Source organism: Ochotona princeps, chromosome 16, assembly GCF_030435755.1.
Source record: "Ochotona princeps isolate mOchPri1 chromosome 16, mOchPri1.hap1, whole genome shotgun sequence".
Classification (NCBI taxonomy): Eukaryota; Metazoa; Chordata; class Mammalia; order Lagomorpha; family Ochotonidae; genus Ochotona; species Ochotona princeps.
Genome location: NC_080847.1, coordinates 47,810,289 through 47,828,130, shown reverse-complemented (window position 1 = coordinate 47,828,130; position 17,842 = coordinate 47,810,289). Strand labels below are relative to the sequence as shown.

The window sequence follows — 17,842 nt, the reverse complement described above, 5'->3', positions numbered from 1 at the left end:
AGACTACATTGGGTTCCTGGGCTCCTGGGGGTGGCAGAACATGGCTGGGGGGCTGGCAGGAAAGAAGAGAGAGTGACTGTCAGGGCAGGGAAAGAGAGAGATCAAGGGGGGGTGGACTCAGAGCCTTCAGGAGATAAAGCAGCAGGGAAGGAAACTCAGGGAGAGGAAGACTGGGGAGTGAGGCAGAGGGAGGAGACGGACGATTCTCAGGGAAGAGGAAACAGAGAGAGTGAGAGAGATGGCAAAAAGAGAGACAAGAAAGAAAGCAGCAGACAGGTCAGGGGAGAGGACTCCAGCGGAAGTCGGCAGCAGACGCCAGGGGCAGCCCATGGGCACCCGACACGCTGTGGTCAGCCGAGCTGGGACGGCCCCGGGGACTGCCGTCAGGGGTGCACTGCTGCTCCTGCAGCTGCTGATCACAGGTGAGTGTGGCCCTGGCCTGGCAGCCGGGGCTGCCATTTAGTCCCCATGCTCCCAGGCAGCCCTTGTGTCCTTTCCTACTGACCCTCTCTGTCCCCAGGTCTGGTCCTGCCAACGAGCCCAGCTTCAGCCTCCCGGGGCTTCTGGGCCCTGCCTATAAACATGACAGCTGTGGAGGGGACCGAAGTGGAGCTGCGGTGCGGGGTCAGTGCCCCTGGCAGTGCGGTCCAGTGGGCCAAAGACGGGCTCCTGCTGGGCCCTGACCCTAGGATCCCAGGCTTCCCCAGGTATCGCCTGGAAGGGGATCCTGCTAGAGGTGAGGAAGTGGACCCTGAGTTCCCTCCCTTTGGGACCACCCTGAGCAGAGACTGGTGGCCCTGACCCCGGGCCCCACCCACAGGGGAATTCCACCTGCACATTGAAGCCTGTGACCTCAGTGATGACGCCGAGTACGAGTGTCAGGTTGGCCGATCTGAGACAGGCCCTGAGCTCGTGTCTCCTAGGGTGATCCTCTCCATCCTGGGTAAGGGTGAGAGACCCCCAAGATCCAGGAGCCCCAAGCTCCCCACCCCTCCTCACTCCCACCCCCTGGCACAGAACTCCAACTCAAAGCCTGGATCCGCCTCACTCATGTGGCAGAGGCTTACCCAACACCCCGTCCACAGTTCCACCCAAGGTGCTTCAGCTGACCCCAGAGGCAGGGAGCACGGTCACTTGGGTAGCTGGACAGGAGTACGTGGTCACCTGTGTGGCTGAGGACGCAAAGCCAGCACCTGATATTATCTTCCTCCAGAGTGAGTGTGTGGGAACAGGCAGGGGTGGTATGCGGAATGGAGATGGGGTGTGTCTAGTTGCTCTCCTGGGAACCCCAGAACATATGTCAATCCCCAAGATGGGAGGGGTCCCAGGAGCACGTTGATGGGGATAGCACGGCCAGCATGGGGCTTGGAGGATGGGAGGGGGCATCTAGGAGACTGCAGCAGGCCGAAGTGGGCAGCTTGGGTGATGATGAGGGTGCATGACACAACCATCAAGATGGCAAGGAGCAGGGGAAGAGCCAGGGATCCTCTCGTGGGCTCCAGGGTCCAGGGAGACCTGACATGATGAAGGCCTGCTCCTTTAGACCAAGAGGGAGGGGACATTGTATCTCCCCGGAGCGTCTGGTGTGTATGTTGTGCTGTTGCGTTGTGTGTGGGGGAACCTTGCACCCCTTCAGCCCTCTTGTCACCTCAAGGTGGACAGGTGGTATCAGACGTCTCAGCTGATGTGAATGACGGATCCCAGGAGAAGCTCTTCAGCATGGAAGCCACAGCCAAGTGCGTGAGTGGGGATGCCTCCTCTGCCAAAGCCCCCCCATTTCCCCAGAAAAACAAACCTAGACTTCAGGAGTCCAGGCATGAAAACCTGGACTAGATGTGCCCATCCAGGACCCAGTGCCTCACCTGGACCCTCCAAACTTCTTGGGAGCTCCGGTTCCAAGCTATCAGACCTCAAGATTTTGGCTGGGTGCAGGTCCAAAGTCTCACTGTTGACTCACCGAGACACTCTCCCTCCCAGGGAGCGCTGGATCCCAGAAAATCCCCCCCCCAAAATTTTCTGGAGGTCTACACTGCTCCGCCCAGATTCCCCAAACTTCTCTGACCCTGAACCACCACCTTCCCATCGCAGAGTGATCCCCCAGCACTCGGATAATGGGCAGTTACTGGTCTGTGAAAGTTCCAGCCCGGCTCTGGACACCCCGCTCAGGGCCTCAGTTACCATGAACATCTTGTGTGAGTAAAGAACTCAACCTGTCGCCGGCACTGAGGGTTGGGCAGGTGCATAGGAAGTGGGAATCCTGAGGGAAAATCCAGGCACACAAAGGAGAGGCAGGGTTAGGGGGCCTGGGTATGTTCCCAGGCCCACTGAGTTGTCCCCCAGTCCCCCCAGGAGCCCCTGTCATCGAGTGGCCCGGCCTGAACCAGGGACATGTGAGGGCAGGGCAGAACTTAGAGCTGCCCTGTGTGGCCCGAGGTGGCAATCCACCTGCTACACTGCAATGGCTGAAGGTGAGGACAGAGGCAAGCCTTGGACTTCAGGGAAGGTGGGTCGGAGGGCAGAGGCTGGCCCCAAGGACTGTCTCTCTGCAGAATGGCCAGCCCGTGTCCACAGCATGGGGCACGGAGCACCTCCAGGCGGTGGCACGCAGCGTGCTACTGATGACGGTGCGGCCCGAAGACCAGGGAGCGCAGCTCAGCTGTGAGGCCTTCAACAGTGTGTCTGAGGGGACCCAGCAGCAAAGCATCACACTGCAGGTCACCTGTGAGTCCCAGCACCTGCCCCTGCCCTGGGGACTACACAGACACCAAAGACTGCATAGATGGTCCCCAGTTCCCTGTCTGTCTGGGTTGGGCCAGCACCGCTCTCCACCATGGGGTCTCACCTATGCCCCTCTGTCCCGCAGTCCCCCCTAGTGCCATCACTATCCTGGGCTCTGCTTCCCAGTCTGAGAACAAGAACGTGACACTGTGCTGTGTCACCAAGTCCAGCCGCCCGCAGGTCCAACTGCAGTGGTGGCTGGGCGGGCGGCAGCTGCTTGCCACGGACGAGACGGTCATGGATGTGAGGGGGGCAGGGCGTGGTGGGGGAGGCAGCCGGGAGAGGAGGGCTCTGGAAGCCTGGGGGCGGAGCAAGGACTGGGTTTGACAGAGGTGGGGTGCAGTTGCATGTTCCCGATGGGGCTATGGGATGGCAGGGGAGCCAGGCCCCAAGCAAAGGGCTGTTTCAGTCCCTACATCTGAAGCCAGCTGCCCTCCAGGGCCTGCATGGTGGCCACATCTCCATGTCTAACCTCACCTATCGAGTGCGGCGGGAAGATAATGGCCTGGCCCTCACCTGCGAGGCCTTCAGTGATGCCTTCACCAAGGAGACCTTCAAGAAGTCGCTCACGCTCAATGTGAAATGTGAGTGAGGTCCTTCTCTGGGCTGAGGTGGCCTTGGTACGCTCACCCTGCCCCGCCCCATCTGAGAACCCAGTCACCAGCATCATCAACCTCCAGATCCTGCCCAGAAGCTGTGGATCGAGGGGCCCCCGGAGGGGCAGCTCCTGCGCTCGGGGACCCGGGTGAGGCTGATGTGCTTGGCTGTAGGGGGCAACCCGGACCCCTCTCTCACCTGGCTCAAGGTTGGTCCCCGGCAAGAACAGGAGAATGGGAGTGGCCAGGAACATGGGTGGGCACCAGAGAGCCTCTTGTTGCCTTCAGAATCCTGGAAAAGATAGACATTTTTGGAAAAACACCGGATATAGAATTTGAGTTTGGGCAGGGAATTGGAAAAGACCCAAATGCCCTCAGCATTAAACAGACTCCAAGGACGGTTCTTAGAATTCTGAGAAACCTGAAAATCCCAAGAGGAAAGAAGGAATGTGGGATCTAGAGCAGAAATTCTAGGGGAAAAGGAAATTCCATAAAAATCAAAGGGATTTCTAAGTGAATATCCTGTGAGTTCAGGTGAGGTGGTAGGAATTTTAGGGAGAGATTAAGGACAGGAAAAAAGTGATAGGCTGGGAAGGCTAAACCATTTGGAGAAAGAGCAGTAGTTCCTCAAACGTTTACAATTCATTAAGTTGGATTCTTGGAATGTGGAGGTAAGAAGATGAAATTCCATTCAAATGAAAGCAAATTCTGAAAAGAGCCTTAGAAAAATTCTGAAAAGTTAGGGAGCCAGCAAAAACCCCAGGAAGGACAACGGAATTCTGGGTGGTTGCCAAGAACTGGGGCAGCACAAAGGATTGTCAGAAACAAAAATGGATATCAAGATGATAATAGGATAATGGGTAATAATCGTAACTTACTATTATTTAGAAATTGTGGAAAAGACACTAAAATAAGGGAAAGGATAAGGAAATATTTGGAGGGAATTTTGTTTTTTAAGCGACAGAACCACAGTAGATTGGAAAAGAAGGAATTCTGGGCACAGCTTGGGAATGTCAGGGAGTTTCCCAACACGTGGTGTTTGGTAAATGGGGGCTAGAATGGCATTATTGGGGTGGGGTTGGAGGTGGGCCAGCGTGTGGAGGAGGGATCAGGGTGCTATGGGCTTGCAGATCCAGCCCCCCTCCGCCACCTGGACTGGGTGACCCTTATGCAGAGTGGGCATGGGTGGGGGCAGAGATGTTCTTTTTTCCATCTCACAGAAGTCTTCCTGCTGGGCGGCATCTGAGGCTTGGGTGGGCAGGGTCCGGGCTGCTTGCAATCCCCAGCCCATCGGATCCCCAGGACTCGCGCATGGTGACAGAGTCACGGCTGCCCCAGGAGCCACGGCGCGTGCAGCTAGGGAGTCTGGAGAAGTCCGGCAGCACCTTTTCCCGCGAGCTGGTGCTAATCATTGGGCCATCGGACAACAAGGCCACGTTCACGTGCAAAGCGGGGCAGCTTAGCGCGACCACAAAGCTTGAGGTGCAATGTGAGGACACGCGCAAGGGTGGGCTCACGCCGGGTAGGGGTGTGTGTGTGTGTGTGTGTCCCAGCCCCGCAGAAACACAAGGCGACCCCCTCACCTGGAGATTGGCTCTTCCTCCCCGCTCCCCAAGTTCCCCCGACAAACCTGACGATCCTGGCCAACGCGTCAGCGCTGCGCCCAGGGGACGCCTTAAACCTGACGTGCATTAGCGTCAGCAGCAATCCACCGGTCAACCTGTCTTGGGACAAGGAGGGGGAAAGGTGAGCGCCAGCGGCCATGCCCCTCGCGCGTTCTGGCCGCGCTGCACGTGCTCCGTCCCCGGCGCTTGTCCTACGGGCGCACCCCTGGCTGCAGTCCCAATCCCGTGCCTGCCCTGGACTGACCCCGCCAGGCTCGAAGGAGTGGCCGCGCTGCCCCGGAAAGCGCCTTTCAGAGGCTCCGCAGCGGCCAAGAGCATCCTGCTCAGAGTGTCATCTCGTGACCACGGCCACCGTGTGACCTGCCGTGCCCACAGCGCGGAGCTCCATGAAACCGTGAGCTCATTCCACCGCCTCAATGTGCTGTGTACGTGCCCCAGCCTGGAGCCTCCTTTGCACACGCCCCACTCTGACCGTAGTCCTCACCCCGACTTCTAACCCTACACTGAGCTTTAACTTCTATCCCGACATACACGACTGAACCCAGTTTTTTTTAAAGATTTATTTATTTATTGGAAAGTCAGATATACAGGGAGGATGAGAGACAGACAGAAAGATATTCTGTCCATGGACTCACTCTCCAAGTGGAGGTAATGGCTGGAGTTGAGCCAATCTGAAGCCAGGAGCCTCTTCCGGGTCTCCCATGCCAGTGCAGGGTCCCAAGGCTTTGGGCCTTCCTTGACTGCTTTCCCAGGCTACAGGCAGGGAGCTGATGGGATGGGGCTGCTAGGATTAGAACTGGCGTCTGTACGGAATCCTGGCACATGCAAGGTGAAGACATTAGCCTCTAGGCTATTGCTCTTGGCCCCTCCTTTTTTAACATTTTGTTTTGTTTTTAATTGGAAAGTCAAATATACAGAGAGGAAGACACTGAGCTCAGTCTTGACCTTCCCAATCCTAGTCTAACCACGACTTTAACCATTAAACCTGCGCATGACCCCGAATGAATTCCCAGCCCCAACCTTATCACCAATCCCGACTGCCTTGGGCGCCCTCTCTCCCAAGACCCTCCAGAGTTCCTAGGGGAGCAGGTGCTGGTGGTGACGGCGGTGGAGCAGGGTGAGGCTCTGCTGCCCGTGTCCGTGTCCGCTAATCCGGTCCCTGAGACCTTCAACTGGACTTTCCGTGGCTATCGGCTCAGTCCAGGTGCGGTGGGGCGTGGGCACGGAGGGGAGGGAGGGCAGATACTCCAGGTCCTTCACCCAGCCGGCCTTCTGCAGCGGGCGGCCCTCGCCATCGCATCCTGTCCGGTGGGGCTCTGCAGCTGTGGAACGTGACCCGGGCCGACCGCGGGGTCTACCAGCTGCATTGCCAGAACTCAGAGGGCACTGCCGAAGCGCTGGTGCGGCTGGACGTCCATTGTGAGTCCCGTCCTGGGACACGGGGGAGCACGCTGGGAGACCTGCCCCCCAACCTACCCCACAACGTGGTGGGAACTCCGCCCAAACCCAGGGATCTCCTGGGGACCTGGAGGTCCCCATCCTGCAACCCTCCTCCACTGATAAGACCCAGTGTGCAGTCTACTCAGAGGCCCCTCCCAACAGGAAGCCAAGCCCACCATGGAAGGTCCCAGACCTTCCCATCCCCATTCTGGAAGCCTGCCTCACCAACTCAAATCACAAGATGCTGCAGGGGGTGGGACAACCGCACTAAATCCCTCCAAGCACACCACAGAAAGGGCAGATTGTATAGGCACCTGAACCTCCCGGGAGCCCTCTCCACTGTCTCTCCTTCTCATCTGGGGTCTGCTCCTACCTTGACTTGTCCATGCCCAAGCCCTGTGCTTCCCACCAGATGCTCCCGTCATCCGCGCCCTCCAGGACCCCACAGAAGTGGATGTCGGGGGCTCTGTGGACATAGTCTGCACTGTGGATGCCAATCCCATCCTCCCAGATATGTTCAGCTGGGAGAGGCTGGTGAGGACCCCTGCCTTTGACCCTCATTTTGGTGAATGAAGTTGGGGTCAGAGGCATAGAATTTCTTGACTGAGCTCCGTGGGTGTGGGAGCCACATCTGTGTGATGGTACTTAACTATACACTTGTCAGGACATGCCCCAGGAACATATAGCTGCTTATTGAATGGCAGGTGAACGAGTCGATGGATAGGTGACAGGCTGGGTAAATGGATAAGTGAATGGAAGGACAGTGGATAGGAATGAGCAGGTGGAAGAAGAGATGGACAGGTGAAGAAACAGATGAGGAATGGAGGGATGAATGGCCAGACTGAGTAGAAGAAAGGGATAAATGAAATGATCTCCACTAATGAGTGGTGGGTGAAATTAGTGAATAGATGGATGGATGGATGGGTACACCATCACTGGAAAGACATCTGTGGATCAGTCAATGGAGAGATAGATAAATAGGTAGGTGGACGAGTGGTTTACCAAATGCATGTATTTATGGCTAAATGTGAATGAATGGAAGAATAGTGGAGAAACACAAGCATGAATCTATAGATGGGTGAGTGGGTGAGTGAATGGGAAGATGAATGAATGCAGTGTGATTGGATACATGGACAGATGGCTTGGGTCAATGTATGACAGACATTGTTTCTTTGATAGCTCTATGGAAGGTGATTTTGGCTGGGAGAAGGAGCCAACAAAGGAAACACATTTTTGGGGATGCTGGATCTGGGGTCAGACCAGAGAATCAACTTTTGAGTCTTGGGCCTTCAGGGAGAAGAGGAGGAGGAGCAGAGTCTAGAAGATATGGAGCAGATGTCCAAGGGACCCACAGGACGCCTGAGGATTCGCCATGCCAAGCTGGCCCAGGCTGGTGCTTACCAGTGCACGGTGGACAACGGGGTGGCACCTCTGGCCAGAGGGCTGGTCCGTCTCGTTGTCAGATGTGGGTAACATCCAGATCTTGGCTCCGAGGTTTGCCACTAAACCCACAGATTCTGGACTTCCCCTTTGCTCACATTGATATCCCCCTGAACACCCTAGTTGCCCCCCAGGTGGAGCATCCCACGCCTCTCACTAAAGTGGCTGCAGCTGGAGACAGCACCAGTTCGGCCACCCTCCACTGCCGTGCCCGGGGCATTCCCAATATCGTCTTCACCTGGACAAAAAATGGAGTCCCCTTGGATCTCCAGGATCCTAGGTGAGCCAAGGGCCTGCTACGTAGCAATCCAGCCTCACTTCTGGTCCCCAGCCCTGGGGTCTCCTCCTGAGCACCCCCTCCCTCCCCAGGTACACGGAGCACACCTACCACCAGGGCGGGGTCCACAGCAGCCTCCTGACCATCGCCAATGTGTCTGCCGCCCACGATTACGCCCTCTTCACTTGTACAGCCACCAACCCCCTGGGCTCGGACCAGACCAACATCCAACTTGTCAGCATCAGTATGACCGGGGGTTAGGGGAGGGCTCTGTGGGTCAGCTCCCGAGCTTCCTGGTTGACCCTGGATTAGCAGCGTCCCTGAAGCCTGGGAAGTGTTTAAGAGTGGGGATGGAGTTTTTCTTTTCTTTTTTTTTTTAAGATTTATTTACTTTTACTGGAAAGTTAGATATACAAAGGGAAGGAGAGACAGAGGGGAAGATTGTCCATCTACTGGTTCACTCCCCAAGTGGCTGCAACAGCTGGACTGCACCGATCCAAAGCCAGTAGCTTGGAGCCTCTTTAGGGTCTCCCACGCAGGTGCAGGGTCCCAAGGCTTTTGGGCCATCCTCAGCTGCTTTCCCAAGCCACAAACAGGGAGCTGGATAGAAAGCAGGGCTGCTGAGATTAGAACTGACGCCCAAATGGGATCCCAGTGAGTGAAATGCAAGGACTTTAGCCTCTAGGCCGCCGTGCCAGGCCCTGCCCTGGGAATCTTAGAGAGGATTGGAACTTCAGGGAAACCCACAGCCAATAGAACACAAAGTGTGTGTGTGTGTGTGAGGGGGGAGGCAGGGTGGTATCCTCCATGGCACAAGTATTTGAAAAGTGGATTTTCAGGAGTTGTTTGGTCTGGGTTCAGCTGCAACCAAGAAGTGATATCCCTCCTTAAGTCACTTTCTTCTGTGTGGGCTTTAGCCTACAATCCCTCCCCCGACCCCCGAGTCAGATCAAAATATTACAATGAAATTTCCTTATCTGCACTTGGCTTTCAGCCCATCTCTGCACCGTTGTGGTGAGGGGAAAGCAGTACTAACAAGCCACTCTTGGTCACAAGCCTATCCTGCTGGGAGTGGAGTTGCCTCTGTCAGCAGCTTGCAGCCCGAGACCATGGCATGGTAGCTCTCCAAATTCAGGGTGTCGTAATGAGAAGAAACAAGGGGTGGGGATGGAAGTTCCGCCACACAGCGCAACGGAGGGGCTTGTGTACTAAAACGTAGTGATCCCCAAGTCACCGCAGTCATTTGAAAGACGTGCACGGAGTGGTGACATTTTGACTTCCTCTGTGCTCGTGCTCCAGCCTGGGACTCGATAAGGTGACACTCAGCCTTCTAGTTTCAGCGATGTCCTTTTTGTAACTTACTGAGTGGCAAGGTTTTGTGCTTTTGAACTTTTGGTCAACAATGCTTCTGTTTGCGAGGGCCTCTGAGCCCAGTAGGAAAGCTGCGGTGCGCCTTACAGAGAGAATTCTGGTGTCAGATAAGCTCTGCTTAGACACAGGCAATGGCGCAGTTCATCATGAGGTCAATGTTGGTCCATGTACAGTCTGTACTAAATAAGGTGCCTTTAAAACGGAAACATGCTTAAAGCAAAAGCATGTGCCGATGGGTTGGCAAAAACGCTGCAAACGCTTAAATGAAGGCATCTTAGCTCCCATTTGCTAAGACACAATGGTTGGGATTTACTAATTCAGTGTTTCTAGAAAAAGTTACAAAGCATCTTCAGACAAGATCAGGTGCGTTCAGGGTGGCATGGCTGTAGACACAAAGCATCTTCAAAAAGTTCATGGAAGTAAGTTATGAAAAGACTGCATAGATTTTTTTAAAATGCCCCAGAATCAACTTAAGGGCTAATTCCATTTTCCCATGAACTTTCTGAAGTATCCCCTTACAAAATCCAAATGCCCTGAAGGATGAGACTTGATTGTATATTTAAAACCATTCTAAATCCTACTCTGGAAGGAACCTCCTAGAACCCATTTGTATGTGACTGCTTTCTCCATCCTTCTGTTCCAAGGCCGTCCTGACCCCCCCTCAGGGTTAAAGGTCGTGAGCCTGACCCCGCACTCCGTGGGGCTGGAGTGGAAGCCTGGCTTTGATGGGGGCCTGCCACAAAAGTTCCACATCAGGTAGGTTCCTGACCTGGCAGGAAGGGGCAGCTGCCAGTGGATCTGGGTGTTTTTCTGGACTGACCATCTTCCTGTCACGCAGGTACGAGGCCCTGGACACTCCAGGGTTCCTCTATGTGGATGTTTTACCACCCCAGGCCACTGCCTTCACCCTGACTGGCCTGCAGCCCTCCACACGGTACAGGATCTGGCTGCTGGCCAGCAATGCCCTGGGAGACAGTGGACTGACTGTCAAGGGCACCCAGCTCTCTGTCACCACCGCAGGTGGGAAGGGACAGTCTTGGACAAGTTGGAGGGTTTCTCAGAGGACCTATGGGGAGGTGTCATGATGTGGGTGCTATATAGATCAAACATTGAGGTGCAGAGAAGTTAAGCAAATTGCTCAAGGTCACACAGCTCAGAGTCAGAGATGGGGAGGAGGCTGACGGACAGTAGCTCTTACCCCCTAATCTGTGTGAGGGTAATTTTAAAACTTAGTGGGAAAATGAAATTATAATACAAATTTATTTGTGCAAAACATGAAGACTGCATAAGTTTTCATCATGCACATTTTTCATGAGCTTTTGAGGAGCCCTTGCACGCATGGGCTTCTGGATTTTTTGCACCAATATAAGCTTCTCATTTCCTCATAAACTTTTTTCTTTCTTTCAAAGAGTAATCTTTTATTTATTTGAAATGTGGAGTTCCAGAGAGAAAAAGGAGATCATCACCCATCCACTGTTTTTGCTTCCCAAATGGCCTCAATGAAGCCAGGCACCTAGAACTTCCTCCAGCTCTCCCACATGGGTGTAGGGGCCCAAGCACTTGAGGCATCCTCCAATACTTTCCCAGGTACATTAGCAGAAAGCTGAATTGAAAGTGGAGCAGCCACATCTGGAATCAGCACCCATGTCTCAGGCAGCGTTTTAATCCACTATGCTACAATTTTGCATGCTGGTTCAAGTCCTGGCTGCTCCACTTCTGATCCAGCTCTGTATACATGCACCTCGGAAAGCAGCAAGGGCTGGCCCAAGTGCTTGGGTCCCTGTACCCATGTAGGAGACTCAGAAGAAAGTACTGTTTTTTTTTTTTTTTTTACTTCAAAATGATCAGCTCTGGCTGTTGTGACCACCTGGGGAGAGAACCAGTGGATGGAAGATCTCTCTCTCTCTTTGCCTCTCCTTCTTTCTTTCTGTAACTCTGTTTTTTAAAAAGGATGATTTTTTTAAAAGACATGCCCCTTGCCCACTTTCTGTTTACTTTGCCCTGTGAAAGCTCACCCAAGCCCCTTCTTTCCATGCCCCCCTTCTGGACTAGGCAATCTTTTCTTCTGTGGCTGTATCAACTCTTTTTTATCCTAACAATCCTGTCTGTTCTTCCCCTCCCCCATTCTGGTCTTCTCTCTAAGCACGAACACGTAAAATACTATACTCACCTCCCTCGCTGTAGAACTCAGAACTTATACATCCATTAAGGGATCCTGAGAACCCAAACATTTTTAATTAATTCAGCAAGTTCATCGTGCACAATAAAAGGGCTTTGAACATCATAAAGCACTCATCAATCATTATCATCATCATTATTATTATTAATTTGAGAGAGAGAGAATTTACACTCACTGGTTCACTCTTTCAGTGTCCAATATTGGGTGGGGGCTTTGTTTCCAGGGTCGGGGGAGCTCCTAGTTGACCCTTCACTGCTGCCTCCTAGGGTTTGCAGTAACAGGAGACTGGAGCCAGGAGTCAAAGCAGAGAATCAAATCCAGGCATCCCAGTCTAGAGCACAAGTGTATTAATCTATGTCTTATACACCAGACTAAGTGCCTGCCCCTGTTGTTATTAATGACATTTAAATTGCTATTCATCATGTTTCCCTTAGTATTAATGTCCAGCTCTCTTTGAAATATTGTTAAGAAGTCATCAGGGAGGACTGTGAGCCCAAAAAAGCATGATGAGAGTCTGAGAAGTGGATACAGCTGATCTCAGGGCTTTGGTCTTGGTACATCATCTTCATGTCCACCTCCCACTCCCACCTGCAGGGTTGGACCACCCTTCTGGAGGACCCGATCACCAGCCACCCACAGAGCAGCCCACAGGCAAGTCCCCCATGCCCTTACAATCCCACATCCATACTGGAGAAGGGAACCTACTGGCCTCTAGCCCCGCCTCCAGCCCTTTAAGGCTTGGCTCTGTTTCTGCCAACCAGTTGCACATTCTCAGCTCTTTCTCTTTCTCAGAGTGATAAATGTCCTCTCTTACCAGTTGAACTCATTTCTGAATGACCTGATTCTATGCTCTGGGAAGAGCCTCCACCAGTAATGAGCCACCCAGACACTGGCTGCGGCCTTCTAGTCTGGGCTGGCTTGGGTCATGCCTGCAGGGAGCTGGTAGCTGAACTGGGCCTCATTGGTCTACAATGGTGTCCTCCTTACACGTCTGGCAAACCACTGGCTCTTGGTTGGGACTGTGGGGATAACTGGGCCATGTGTCTTTCTTGTTCTACTCATTTGGAGGTGGCCACAGGGGACTCAAGGGCAGTGAGATGGGACAAATTTTCATTTGCTCACATGTTCCTTGTTTCTGATCAGTTTGAGTTTGCTGTTGTTTTGTTGGCCAAAGAAAATCATGCGGCTCAACACAGAGTCAGCATAGCCACCAGAAAGGGAACTGTGACTATGTAGCAAACAGTTCCTTCAGAGCTAGAGAAGAAGGTTGTAAGTGACAATTCAACTGTTGTCCAGCCTAAAAAAAATAAATGCTTAGCTCACAAAATGGAAAATTCCAAGCATGGCCCAAAGTACTTGTTTGCAATTTGCTTCTTGCCCCTCAACTTCACCTTCCTTGATGGTTGCTTCTCTCTGGTTCTTCCATTTTAATTCCCACTTCTTTGCAGGTGTATCCTACGGGTTCCACCACAGATGCTTGTGTCTGAACCAGCCACTGTGGGAATGGGTGGTCTTATTGGCCAGGTTGGACTGCGTGCCCACCATGGTGTCCCGCCTGAGCCATTCAGACTGAGAATGGAGGGGGGAGTGACTATTTCCCTAAAGGAAGACAGGTGCTATTAGTAGAAGGTGGTGGAGAGGGTGCCAGATGTTTCCTGAGAGGGACTCAATCTTGTCTCCAGGGATATAGCAGAAGGGTTGGTCTGGTATTGGTTGGGGAGAGGGATTTCCATTTCAGATGGACTTGAAAGGGTGAATAGAAATCTCAGGAGAAAAGGATGCTTAAGGACTGATTCTTGACTTTCTGAGGTTCAAAATTCTAAGTTTGCATCAGTGGTTCTGGTAGCAGCAGGAACTGGTTTGTGTGACTGGAAGACCCAATGTCTGTGCCTGTGACGTAGGGCGCCTGTGACATTGGGCGTGGCTGGAGATAGGAAGGGGCTAGACCATGGAAGGTCCTGGATGCCCAGCTGAGAAGCTGATGCTCTTTGCTGAGCCCACAGACAGAGGGGACCTGCTGCCAATGGCTGGGATTGAGAAAGGAGCCGCTTGTCTCTGGCTGGCCGGAGGAGTGGGCATGCAGCCCCTTGCCCATCTGCTTCTCTAATCTTGGAAGGAGGACCAGCTCGGTCACTGACAGCTACCTTCTGCTCCCAGGCCCCCCGGGGCTGCACCTGCTGCCTGTGCTGTTTGCCGTCGGGGGACTCCTGCTGCTTTCCAATGCCTCCTGTGTTGGGGGCTTTCTCTGGCGCCGGCGACTGAGGCATCTGGCTGATGGTGAGGACAAACCATTCTCCCATCAGGGTGGAAGCCGCGGGTGAAGGGGAACCCCAAGACCTAGTGGGTTCCAGTGAAGGGTCTCTGAATCTCCCCCCATCCCCATTTCTCTCAGGCTTTTCAGAGAAGACAGAGGCAGGGTAAGTAGGGAGATCTTTGTGTGGAATAAGGTTCTGTGGGAGAAGGTGTGGGGGTGACGAATAGCCAAAGGTCAACACCCAAAAGCCTTCCACACCGTCACCCTGGAAGGTCAGAGGACCGAATCAGGAATGAATATGAGGAGAGCCAGCAGACTGGAGACCGGGACACTCAGAGCTCCACGGTGAGTGGGGACAACTAGGACCACCCTGGTGAGGCATCTGCCACCATCATTCCAGGCTGATCACTGCCACTTCATAAACCATGGAGTCGGAGGATGGAAAGAACTTTATCTGGGGTGTGTGTGTGTGTGTGTGTGTGTGTGTGTGTGTGTGTGTGTGTTCATGTGGCAGGTTAGCACCATGGAAGGAGAACCCTATTACCACTCCATGAGGGACTTCAGCCCCCAACTGCCCCCCACACTGGAGGAGTATCCCCAAGGTGAGTCATGAGCCCATCAGGACATTCCCTGTCCAGAGATGCTTCCCCGGCATCTGCACGGGGTGCCCTGATGGCTCATCACCACTCCAAATGCCAGGCTCCATGGATCCTACAGAGGAGGGTGCGACCTTTCCCGAGCACCTGTATGATGAAGTGGAAAGAATGTACATCCCATCTGAGAGCTGGGGACCAGTCTACGACGAAGTTCAGATGGTGAGGAAATTTGTATTAGCCTAAGTATTTTCTAACTAATGCTGAAAATCCACCTGCTACTGATAGTATCGACAAAGAGTTTTGGCCTATAACCTGGTGGCCTGAAGCACCTGGTCTGTTTCTCTCTCACGGCAGCCAGAGGTGAGTAGCCCTGCTGATGGCAGTTCTTCCAGAACCCATGCTCTATGCCATGTGGTCTTCTGCCAACTTCTAGAACATCATGCTACTTAGATGGGTTTCTTCACTGGGGTTTTCAGGTGGCAGCAGGAAAAAAAGAAAGGAGAAGGTACAAGCCTGCTAGTCTCACTCCACCAACAATCACATGATCACACAGCTGCACCTGGTGTAGCGGAGGCTGTGAGACATCGTCTAGAATTGGTCAGGCTACAATTGTGTAGGAAGGCACATATTCTCTTGGATTGTTAGCCATCTCCATTGCTCTCAGTAGAAAAGTAAAGGGAATGAATTGTCTTCAAGGTTCAGCTGGACCCATAATTTTCTCCATAAAAATGTTCTTGGAAAATCTAGAAGGGGTTTGTGTCAGATTAAGAATATTGAAAGAAAGAGAAAGCCTTTTTTCCAGTATTTTCAAGTCCCTCAGTCTAGCTTGGGTCACATGGTTTTTGCTGAACCAATCCCTGAGACAGGGAATATGCTGATTTGATGGGCCTGGATCCACACCCCTTAGGTCAGGGAGTAGATGTTTGGTTCACTGTATTGAGAGTGGGAGAAGAACTGAGGACTCAGAGGGAAGATGCTGGCAGACACACAAAAACGACAGGTACTCCAATCACCAGTTAGCCACACACACTGCTCTACAGCGAAGGGGGTAAGAAGGAGCTTGTGTGCTTTGTTGTGCTGTAGTACCTCTGGGTCAGGGAGCCCCTGGTAACCTGTTCTCAGACCACAGCTCCCACCAGTAGAGAAACAGCAGGTTCAGGGATGCTGTCCATGGTGCTGGACCATATGTGCCCTGGAAAGCCCAGATGGAGTCTGCAGGCTTTTTCTGTACAGGGCCAGAGAGTGAGTAATTTGGGCTTTGTGGGACATACGGTTTCCCTCTAAACTGCTTAGCTATTCCATTGTAGGACAAAAGCACAGTCATAGGTGATATGAGTGACTGTGGCTATGCTCCCATAAAATCTTATTTTTGGACGATGAAATTTGAATTTCATTTAATCTCCTTGTCACAGACATTATTCTTATTTTGATTTCTTTCCCCCAAGTCTAACAAAAATATATAAGACCATTCTCATTTCCTGGGCAGTAGAAACACAATCAACAGGCCATACTTGGCTTGTGGACCAAACTGCTATGAAGTGCTCTGAGCTAAAAGGACCATTTTTCTCCCAGCTCTCGAACAGAGAATACCCCAGTTTGGTATTGTTCTATTCTATTTTGATGGGGTAAATATCTTGGAGATTCATAAAACTCACATAATTGTGACTCGTGGTTCATAATTGACATGGCTGTCATCATGGGCTTTCAAAGATTTCACCTTTCTGGCTCTTAAGTTATGTGCCTGACGTGAAATTATGTGATGCCTTGAACTTGCCCTGATGGAACTGTGGATGAGTAGACAGAGGTGTAGATGCATCAATATTGGCCAAGAATTGATGTTTTTGAAGTTGGGTGATGGCCACATGGAGTTCTTTTTTTTTTTTTAAAGATTTATTTATTTTTATTACAAAGTCAGATACACAGAGAAAAGGAGCGACAGAGAGGAAGATCTTCTGCCCAATGATTCACTCCCCAAGGGAGCGCAATGGCTGGTGCTCTTGCCGATCCGGAGCCAGGAACTTCCTCCAGGTCTCCCACACGGGTGCAGGGTCCCAAGGCTTTGGGCCGTCCTCCACTGCTTTCCCAGGCCACAAGCAGGGAGCTGAATGGGAAGTGGAGCAGCCGGGATTAGAACCGGCACCTATATGGGATCCCAGCACATTCAAGGCGAGGACTTTAGCCGCTAGGCCACCGAGCCAGGCCCCACATGGAGTTCTTGATGAGGGTTCATTTATGTTCACTCTCCACTTTGTATGTTGGGCTTTGGGATTGTTTTTGTTGTTGGTTTTGAAAAGTTTATTTTGATTGGAGAGGCAAGTCAGATTTACAGAGGAAAGACAGAAAGATCTTCCATCCACTTCCCAAGTGGCAACAATGGCCAGAGCTGAGCCAATATGAAGCCAGGAGCCTGGAGCCTCTTCTGGGGTCTCCCATGTGATTACAGGGTCCCAAGGCATTGGGCCATTCTCCATTGCTTTCCCAGGCCACAAGCAGGGAGCTGGAAGGGAAGTGGGATAGCCAGGACATGAATCAGTACCTATATGGGATCCCAGCACCTGCAAGGTGTGGATTTAACCACTGAGCTATTGTGCTGGGCCCATATGTTGGGCTTTTTCCAAAATTAAAAGCTGACATCTTTTCCTGAGAAGTCAAACAGCAGTCTGTGTCCTTCCGACTTACTCGATGACCCACACGGCATCCCTCCATTGTTCTAACTCCACCTGTTGTTTCTCAGGACCCCTATGGCTCCCACTGGCTTGAGGACAAGTGCGAGGATCCAAGAAGAATCTACGATCAGGTGGCAGGAGACTTGGACACGGTGGGACCTGACTCTCTCCCGTTTCACCTTCGGGGAGAGCTGGTGTGAGAGCTTCCTCCACCCCGTCCTCCCAGACCTGCAGGACCTGCTACACCCAGGTCCTTCACCTTCAAACCTGGACTGAGCTTGTTATGTGAGCCCCATTAGGCACAAAGGAGCTGGCCCTCTCCAGGAGGGACACGTGGAGGGACTGTGTCAGTGACAAAGACGGCTCCAGTGGCAGCAAGGTATCGGCAGGGTTCCTTTATTCACTGCTCCCGATGCACACAGAATCATGATGATGACTCGAGAGCGAAAAGCTCTTCTATTGTGAGCGTCTCTTTCCTTCTCAAAGTACAATGTTCACAAACGGAGAAAAGACCTGCTAAAACCCCATTTCACGTTGAGTTCAATCACATCTGAAATCGCTAATAGTACATGAAATATATAAGCCATTGTTACACTCTATTTAATATCATTATTTCTCAC

General features: G+C 52.5%; 1 protein-coding gene across 1 annotated transcript; it reads left to right on the top strand.

Annotated features, from left to right (window-relative positions):
• The first annotated feature begins 328 nt into the window (after window positions 1-328).
• Window positions 329-17,422, top strand: NPHS1 (NPHS1 adhesion molecule, nephrin). Its single transcript, XM_004595146.2, has 29 exons — window positions 329-422; window positions 521-736; window positions 821-943; window positions 1,086-1,214; window positions 1,655-1,736; window positions 2,089-2,192; window positions 2,341-2,468; window positions 2,550-2,721; window positions 2,864-3,021; window positions 3,218-3,362; window positions 3,459-3,583; window positions 4,677-4,863; window positions 4,991-5,120; window positions 5,252-5,424; window positions 6,063-6,203; window positions 6,278-6,418; window positions 6,852-6,973; window positions 7,733-7,904; window positions 8,003-8,159; window positions 8,249-8,400; window positions 10,172-10,283; window positions 10,366-10,547; window positions 12,301-12,357; window positions 13,864-13,983; window positions 14,099-14,123; window positions 14,233-14,305; window positions 14,475-14,562; window positions 14,660-14,775; window positions 17,291-17,422. Exons 1-29 carry the CDS (start codon window positions 329-331, stop codon window positions 17,420-17,422), a joined length of 3,756 nt encoding a protein of 1,251 aa, XP_004595203.2.
• The last annotated feature ends 420 nt before the right edge of the window (window positions 17,423-17,842 follow it).

Excerpts from the sequence above, each read along its gene's own strand:
- NPHS1 (XM_004595146.2), top strand. The coding sequence starts at position 329 with ATGGGCACCCGACACGCTGTGGTCAGCCGAGCTGGGACGGCCCCGGGG. Across the intron at positions 6,974-7,732 it reads TGTTCAGCTGGGAGAGGCTG|GGAGAAGAGGAGGAGGAGCA; the intron begins GTGAGGACCCCT and ends TTGGGCCTTCAG. Across the intron at positions 14,124-14,232 it reads TCAGAGAAGACAGAGGCAGG|GTCAGAGGACCGAATCAGGA; the intron begins GTAAGTAGGGAG and ends TCACCCTGGAAG.